Below are 8,758 nucleotides of genomic sequence, written 5' to 3'. Positions count from 1 at the left end.
TGGTCTGAGTACATGTCCTCAGCTGTCAGGCCTCATGACTTCACCTCTCCTGGGGAGCAATTCCACAGTTCTCACACAGGCTGGGTCTCAGAGTGGATCACCTGTTCTTACCCAGCAGCTCCAACTGGATTCAGCTCCTATGGTTCTTTCCTGCTGGAGTCGGACCAGCAGCATGTACAGTGACCAAATAACCTTCTTAAAAACACTTTAAATTTTAACAGTAGGAACAAATTTAGAGGATTTCAAAAAACAGCTAACAGTCTCTATGCATATCACTTTCCATCTCCCCCTAGCAGCCTAAGGAAACCTAACTGCTTCAGCCTCCCCCATGGGTAGCTGGGTCAGTCTGGTGCCCCCACATGATCACCTCCTCTCTTGTAAGGAAGCCCTTTTTAAACTGCCAAACTTCTTGTACTTCATTCTCAGACTTGGGCCCCTCTGGACAAAACTAGTTTTGCAAGTTGGCTGAAAAGGAAATCTAAAGTCCTCAAAGATAAGGGACCATGCCCAAATGGTTAACAACCCTTAAGTGTTTGCTTTCTGAGGGGTAGAGGGCTGCCCAGGCCTAATGTTTAAGCCCCCTTGACCCAACCCTTCCTTCATAACCTGAAACAGTGCCACTGCCTCCGGCCTATAGTAGTTGTGTCCCATGGGGTAGCCCTATGGAAGGGTGGCTTATTTCAAGTTGTTCTTTTAGTTCCTGCTTCTATTAAACCAATCTTCATACAGTAAACACCCCAATAACCATGTCAACATACATATTTGTAAGTTACAGAGCAGCTCTATTACTATCACAGTAGGTATGAGATGTTTATTTTAAACAAGCTGGCAAATTAAAAATGGCTCTAAACTTACTCGAGCCAGCTTCCTGAAACAAATTCAAAGTACAGTTAAAAAAAACAGGAAAAGCCACTCATTGCCATATACATTTTTCTGTTTCTGCACCAAGAACATGCACAAAAGGGAACTGGTCTTTGCACTGCTCTAGTCTGTCTGCAGAAAAGAGAAATGAGTAATTGAGAAATCCCCTCTCTATCCTCTTACACAACAAGTTCCAAGCAACATGTACAATAAGGAACACTAATGTCCAGGATTAACTGTATTTCATCACTACAGCTGCCTGTTTCAATATCTTCACTTCCCAAAACTTGCATTTCTGAGAAACCCTCCCTGACTCTCCATCTGGTCACTGTGTATTGCAGGCAAGTGGGTGACAGAACACACCAGTGAGGAAAGAGGAGCAACAGAAACAAATTTGGGGATTGCAATGAGACTAAAAGGAAGAGTGTATTCAGGACTGCTTGACATTTCAGCTCAGCCAGGCTATTTTACAAGGAGGCAATGATTCATGTAATTGATATTTGGGCTGGGGGTTTTTTTGGACACTCATTTTTACCCTTTGTTTTCAAGGGGAGAACAAGGGTCCTGCTTTCTGGAAATATAACAAGATGGCAATAAAGTAGTCACCAGCCTTCCAGAAATACATTGTACCCATAGGCTTAGCACAATGGATGAATGTCTCTGAAAAATCAACTTCCCCACCTGCTGGCCAAACTACATGTTGCAACATCCAAAGCATTTAGCATTGTTTTTTGGGTAGGAGAGAACTGCCTCCCTTGATCCAGCATCATAACCACTAGCCAAAAGTTCTCAACAACAGTATGCTGTCTTCACCTTCACCAGCTGGTGTTTGCAAGGCAGGGAGTGGTGGATATTCTCAGGGGAAGTGACAGATAGCCACACCTAGCAAGTTTGGGACAGGGGACCTGATGTGGGTTAATACTAGGGCCAGCTGTACTATGCAGCAACACCACCCCTATGTGTTTAGTACCCTGACTTAATGGGCTTGAGTGTAAACTACCAGCTGTATAAGGAGATCTGTGGGAGGGAAGGCTGGGAGGAGTCCAATACAGAAGGGTTATTTCACTTCCACTCAGCAGTCTGAAGAAGGAAAGTAGAAAATACACATATAGTAACATGGAGAACAGAGACCTTTCACACAGCCCTAAGTCAACCTAAAAAGAATTGTGCCTGAATTGCTTGAATAATCTGTTTCACCTCTGCCAATCCCACCCTACTGGAATAATCATTACACCACAGAGGTAAGTAAGTACATTCTTTGCCATAGTGACTACTGATCAAGCACCATAAGCATACATGGCATTACCCAAGGAGAAAAAAAAGTGAAGGTCCTTGTCTGATGGAGATCATAACCTAAACAGAGGTTTGAATAGTACTCACATCTCCTTTCTAGAGCATCCTTCCTTTTTCTGATAATTTGTTCCAGCTGCTCCACAATTCAGCTCTAAATCATCTCCTGTGCTTCCCCTAATGAGACATGCCATTTTAAACTGTCTTTTCCAGATCAGATTGATAAAAGGATCCTGCCTCAGAAGAGCAGAGTTTGCATCTGGCTTGAATGAAGAGTCTGCTCTACTCCAAGAGAACATGAGTGAGGTGCTGGCTGGAAGTGGGCAGTAGAGGAAATATGATGCACCCTAACAACATGATCTCCCTGGATGCTTTTGAGTCTACAGCATCACATCCATCCTAGCGACTAACAAATTCCGTACAGATATGTAAAGTCTTGCAGTGGATGTGACATCTAAACACATGCTGGCAAGAGGCATAATCACACTCCCCTGGTCTCCCATCCCAAACACGAGGACAGGGTCAGTCCCATGCTCTGAACACTCAGTTTTGGAAAGCTCAGAGTTGCAAGACTTCTCATCACACTGCTCCAGCTCGCCCAAAGTATTCTCTCTCAAACTTCCGGAAGTCTTCCTCCGTGAAGACAGTGCCTTCAGATTTCTTCTTCGGCTTCTCTGGGGGACGGTCTCTAGATTTCCTGCCCCTATTTTGGTCGAGGACCTTTAAAAAATAGGAAGGAAAGATTACTACAGCCTTTGCTAATCCAGTCCCAGACACAGTATAAACTACTGTGCCAGTAATCCTCATCCCAACCTGCAGTAACCCCCTGCTATTCCAGTCCTGGCAATGCAGAGAATTAAGACAGATGTTTACTAGGGTTAACAAAAACTTGTGTTTGGGGCAGCAGCAGATTCCACTTGGGTTTTTGGGACTAATGTCAAAGACAGTCTCAGCTCTGTTGCTGCTGAGGGCTTTGAAGCCAAAACCAACTGCTAGGGCTGAAAGCTCATCACAAATTTTGTTAAGAAGAATTGGTGATTTACAGCACCCCTTTCGGCTGCTTTGTTCTCGACCTTTTGGTTTTGACATGAGTCTATCTATTTGAAGACAAACAACAAAACATATTCCAAGGTGGGTAGGAAGTACTATCCAAGGTGCTGTGAACTGCTTCTGAGTTACTGGTGAACTGCCTGCAGCAGAACAGGTTTCCCTGCTGAACAGCCATTGTAGCATGTAGGACAACTCAACAGGGAGAGGGAGAAGCATAGTCTAGTGGGCTACACACAGGACAGAGAAAGTTAATTCTGTGTTCTCAACCTGGCTCCAACACCAATGCCCTATGCAGCGTTGGTAAAGCCTTAGTTTCTCTCCCTGGAACATGAGGATACCACCTCCCTCCCTTAGAGGAATTGTGTGACTAGTATATAGGACACTAAATATGCTGAGCTATTAAATAAACATCAACATAATACATGTTTGTACTTTTTTCAAACCTTTCATGGGAACAGCAGCTATAAAGGAAACAGGGGAAAACATTTCCTTTTTTCCCCAGTTTACTTTTTACACCTGACAGACTGTAGTCAGTTTCATTAGATTCCCTAGTTGTATGGGTCTTTAAAAATCAACATGGGAAAGAAACATTTTAAGTGATAGGAAAACAAAAAAAATCCCACAAGGGGCACCACATGTAGCACCTAGAATTAACAACTTTTTAAAAATCGTCAACTTGACATATACTCGTTGGTTCTATTAAAGAGAGCTATGGAGGACTGTAGACACACAGTGAAATACAGGTCTGGGCAAGGATTGTGGGGAAAAAAATGGGTCAGAGAGAGGGAAGAGAACTTTTAATGAAGAGAGTACAGTTATATGATGATATTAACATTGCCAGCTGCCCTGAATTCTATCATTAAGGGGAGAAAAACAAAACCCCCAGAATTCTTGACTCCACTTATATAACAGAAGATTCTACTGGATACCCCAAAATACACATTTTTCTGTACAATTAGTTTTGGGAAATAGGCCCTATAAAATCATCTTGCTGGATCATCCCAAAAATCCTAAGGCTGGCCCTGGGCATAGTCGTGTGATCATTATAGATCAGGGGTAGGCAACCTTTCAGAAGGGGTGTGCCGATTCTTCATTTATTCACTTTAATTTAAGGTTTCGCGTGCTGGTAATACATGTTAACGTTTTTTAGAAGGTCTCGCTCTATAAGTCTGGGGTGTGTGGAGGTGCAGGGCAGAGGGCTGGAGTGTTCGGCTCGTGGAGGTGCTCCCAGCCCCCTGCCCTGAGCAGCTCATGGCAGGGGGCTGGGAGGGATATGCCCTGTTCCACCCCCTTCCCCAAGGCACGTCCCTACCTCTCTCTGCCTCCTCTATGGAGTAGGGAGCACGCTTCTGCTCGGCTCTGCTCTGCTCCACTACCCCTCCCCCTCGCAAGGGCCATCGCTGGCAGGGAAAGGGAGGGGAAGGAAGAGGGGCCAGAATGCACCACGCTGGGGGAAGAAGTGGGGGAGGGGGGAAGCTTGGCTACCGCAGGACCAAACTTCTGCCTCCTGCCCCTGCAGGAGAGAGCGGTGGGTGGGGGGGCTGAGTGGAGCGGGAGGCCGGGACCTCCCCCCACCGCTCTCCTTGCAGGGGCAGGAAGCAGAAGCTTGGTCCTGTGGCAGCCAAGCTTTCCTCCTCCCCCTCTTCTTCCCCCAGCGTGGTGCTTTCTGGACCCTCCACTTCCTCCTCTCACCAGGCAGTCAGCGTTCCACTCAAAATCGGCTCGCGTGCTGTATTTGGCACGCATGCCGTAGGTTGCCGACCCTTGTTATAGATCATGTTGGGATCTGGGGGTGGTGGTGCAGTAAGTTATTTTGTAAACACACCTAAAAATTCCAAGGCGAACATTAGCTACCACCCAAACTCATTTTTAGCATTGACCTGTGCCAGGGGTGTTAACCAGTCGCCAAGGCGAAGGACCTATGGAAGCCACTTCCCCTTTAGTGGTATTCTAGGGAACAAAAACAAGACTCCCTTGCCTGCTGCATGATGGTTTTGTCTGCAGTGAATCGGCCCTTCGTCATGTACTGCAAGTTCTTCTTCAAGTGATCCACAGCCTGGTGCTTCCGATATTCCTCTGGGACAGGGCAGAGAGCAACAAAACATCTCTGTAAACGTGTATTGTATAACAACTAGATGAAGAGTACAGAGAGCCGGGTGGAGGTATCCCAACTAGGCCGGGGTATGACACTATTGCTGGAGTGTGTGTCCGGGTGCATCAAAACTTTGTTTTAGGAGTCATGGGGACTGGATATCCAGCAGGAGAAGTGCAAGGGAATGGTGATATGATTGGGATCAGGGCCCATGTGGTGCAGCCAGGCACAAAGAGGTTCCTATGCAGCCCTGGTCACAAGCAGGCTGGGCTAGGAGGTAGGGTTACCTGCATGCAACTGGCTGCTCCACCCACAGAGCTGGCAGCCCCGAGAGAGCTGTCCTCCTACTCAAGATGGAATAGAATGATAGCGCTCCCCGCCTTCTCCGCAAGGCCCTGGGGGCGGGGTGTTTTCAGAACAGCTGGTTCTCCTCGAGTGAGCCCCAAGTTTCTGTGCGCAGCCCCCTCCCACCAGCAAAGCAGCATGGGGTAGTGGCGGGGGGGAGGGTATCAGTCACCTATCGCCGACTTGGTGACTTTGCCCTTGACCGTGGTCTTGTCCCTGCCAGGACCCCGAGCCGCCTTCTTCCTCTTCAGGGGTTTGCGCGGCCGCTGCTGGGGGCTGCTGGGCCCGGGCTGGTGTCCTGGGGGAGGGGAGAGAAAGTTAATGTGACCGCGCAGGGGAAGGATCTGAGCCCCCCTCAGGCCTCGCCTCGCCTCTCCTCTCCTCTCCCGGCCCCGCCCGCTTACCCGCCGCCGTCTCCAGCAGCTCCAGCCCCTTTCTCAGCAGCGAAGCCGACATTCTTCTCGCTCTACCCACGTGGAGCCGGCTTCCGCCTCCTCCTTCAGCCCTGCCACACTTCCGGTCCTCCGCCGATAGCCCTGCCACACTTCCGGTACATACGCTCGGGGAAAGTCACCGGGTTTCCCCGTCCCGCACATGCGCAGAGGGCGCTCTGGGGTCTCTCGTGGCTGATGGGGAAGCTCTCGGGGTGGTTCTGTGGAGGCAGAGAGCGCGGGGCAGCGGCTGCCCCCCGGCCCCCAGCAGCGTGAGGGGAGGCCCAAGGGCAGGAAACCCCGCTCCCCCCGCCGAGATGCCATCCTGGGTTCTTCCCCTACAGCTGCCAGCTTGGGGGGGAGCAGCCTGCTGCACGCCGGTGACCCTGCCTCCTCCCCCTGCCTGCCCGGGACCGGGCTCCCTGGGAACCTCTGCGCCTGGCTGCATCTTGTGCGCCCCGATCTGAGGCATAGCAGCCTTACCTGGTGCTTCTCCTGCGGGCCTGCTGCAGAGCTCTGTCTGTCTCACTCACCTGCAGAAGTTGGGCCAATAAAAGATATTCCCTCACCCACCTTGTCTCTCTAGTACCCCCCCCCCCCGTCTCATACTGGGATTGCAAACTCTTCAGGGCAGGAGCTGTTTCTTATTTCTTTGTATATAGCCAACACAATGGGGCTAGGGGCCTGTAGGTGCTGCCCAGGGCTGGCTCTAGGTTTTTTGCTGCCCGAAGCAAAAAAATTTTTTGGCTGCCCCCCACCCCAGCCCTGGGCTCCCACCCCCCGTGCCCTCCCCCACCCCCTGCCACCCCAGTCCTGGGCTCTCTCTTCCCCACCCGCACCCTGGCTCTAGGTTTTTGCTGCCTGAAGCAAAAAAAAAAAAAAAATGTCTGGAATGCCGCCCCAAGCACGTGCTTGGTTTGCTGGTGCCTAGAGCCGGCCCTGGTGCTGCCATGGGGGAAATAATAAGTATAATGAAAATAATACCCTGGTATCATGATTTTCCAGACCAAGCCCCAAAACAACTGGGTCAAATCCCAGTCTGACTCCTGAGGCACAGAATTTAACGTTTCCAAAAATTATATTTATTATTCATTCGTATTTTACTTATTTATATAACACCCCCGACAGAGACAATGTTATTGTCTTCTAAATTTAGTCATCATTTTAATAGGTGGTCACAAAATTATTTGATTTTTAGCCAGTGCTGGTAGCAACAAGATGCCAAGAGAGAAGAAGGGGAGGGGTTTATGCTCCCTTGACAAGTATGCTCTTAAGGCCCTAAGGGGGGAAAAAAGATATATCAGAAGTTTGCTTCCATTATTTTTCATGGCAAAAATATTTTACCGACAAAAGTGCTAGTGTAGACAAAGCCTCAGTGAGCAATGCAAAGCACTTCCACTTTTCTTCTCTTAACCACCAGGGGCTGAGAGCATTGTTCCCACTGTTATGGGCTTGTGTAATGAGCATTCAGGAGTCAGCCTGGCTGAAAAGAAGGCACAGCTCTTTAGTTATACTTCTAGAACTTTTTAGTACATAATGGGCATGCTGAGAGGCTTCCCATTAGCACAGTCAGCCCCATGTGAGATCTATCTTTACATCCCCCTAAAACAACATGGAAGTAAGTTATCAGCATGGTCAATAGATGTAACATTTTCCAAAGTCCTGTCATTAATTCATTATAGTGTATTTCAGTCTTGTTAGTAACTGGGAGATTTTCTCCAGGCATGACTGTTAAAGTTCCTCTTGACTATGTTCTGACTTCCCTTCATAGGTGCCTGGACTTGTCAGCCTTAGCAATGCTGGTGTCTGTAATGATTCTACAATGGTTGCTGTCATGCTTCTGCAGTCACTGACACAGATTTTCTCATGACCTTTTCTGTTCCTTGAGGAATCAAGTTTTTGTCTATTTTCCCAAATGCCAAGCAATATAATTTTTTCAGCAGTTCCCTTAAAAGTGTATTGATCATCTGTACATTTTAAATTCATTTTGCTAGTTTATCATCCCCTTAGATCACTGTTCATTCATAGGGTACATCTGCACTGCAATAAAAGGTCTGCAGCACAGCTGCAGCTGGCCAAGATCAGCTGACTTAGGCTCCCAGGGTTTGGACTGATGAGCTAAAAATTGCATTGTAGACATTTAGGCCTGGGCTGGAGCCCAGGCTCTGAAGCCCTGTTAAGAAGTTGAGTGTCAGAACCTGGGCTCCAGCCCAAGCCCCGAACGTCTGCACTGCAATTTTTAGCCCCGCAGCCCAAACCCCATGAGCCCAAGTCAACTGACCCTGACGCTAAGACTCAGTGCCGCTGTTCGTTATTGCAGTGTGGATGTACCCATAGATTCATAGATTTTAAGACCACAAGGGACCTTTAGATCATCTAGTTTGATCACAGGCCATAGAATTTCACCCAGTTACCCTTGTATTGAGCCCAATAATTTGCGTTTGACTAAAATGTATCTTCCAGAAAGGAATCCAGTCTTGATCTGAGGACATCAAGAGATGGAGAATCCACCACCGCCTTGGGAGTATGTTCCGATGATTACTCGCCCTCACTGACAAAAATGTGTGCCTTAGTTCTCTGTGGAGTGTGTATTGGAACTGTTATTTTGTTTTATCCGAATCAGTAGTTAAGCCACCTTTGCTCAATTTAGGTCCTACATAGCTTCTTTTGGACCAGTAGTTTACTTTTT

The 8,758-nt window shown here is 48.1% G+C and overlaps 1 protein-coding gene across 1 annotated transcript; it reads right to left on the bottom strand.

The window, feature by feature from the left end:
* Nucleotides 1–796: 796 nt before the first annotated feature.
* RPS19BP1 (ribosomal protein S19 binding protein 1) lies at nucleotides 797–6,125 on the bottom strand. The gene is made up of 4 exons (XM_054031205.1): nucleotides 6,043–6,125; nucleotides 5,811–5,936; nucleotides 5,180–5,277; nucleotides 797–2,871 (listed from the first exon to the last, which is right to left on the bottom strand). Exons 1-4 carry the CDS (start codon nucleotides 6,092–6,094, stop codon nucleotides 2,731–2,733), a joined length of 417 nt encoding a protein of 138 aa, XP_053887180.1. The 5' UTR covers nucleotides 6,095–6,125; the 3' UTR covers nucleotides 797–2,730.
* Nucleotides 6,126–8,758: the final 2,633 nt, after the last annotated feature.

This window comes from Malaclemys terrapin, chromosome 1 (assembly GCF_027887155.1).
Source record: "Malaclemys terrapin pileata isolate rMalTer1 chromosome 1, rMalTer1.hap1, whole genome shotgun sequence".
NCBI lineage: Eukaryota > Metazoa > Chordata > Testudines > Emydidae > Malaclemys > Malaclemys terrapin.
The sequence above is the reverse complement of the archived record's forward strand: the minus strand, read 5'-3'. Positions and strand labels throughout refer to the sequence as shown.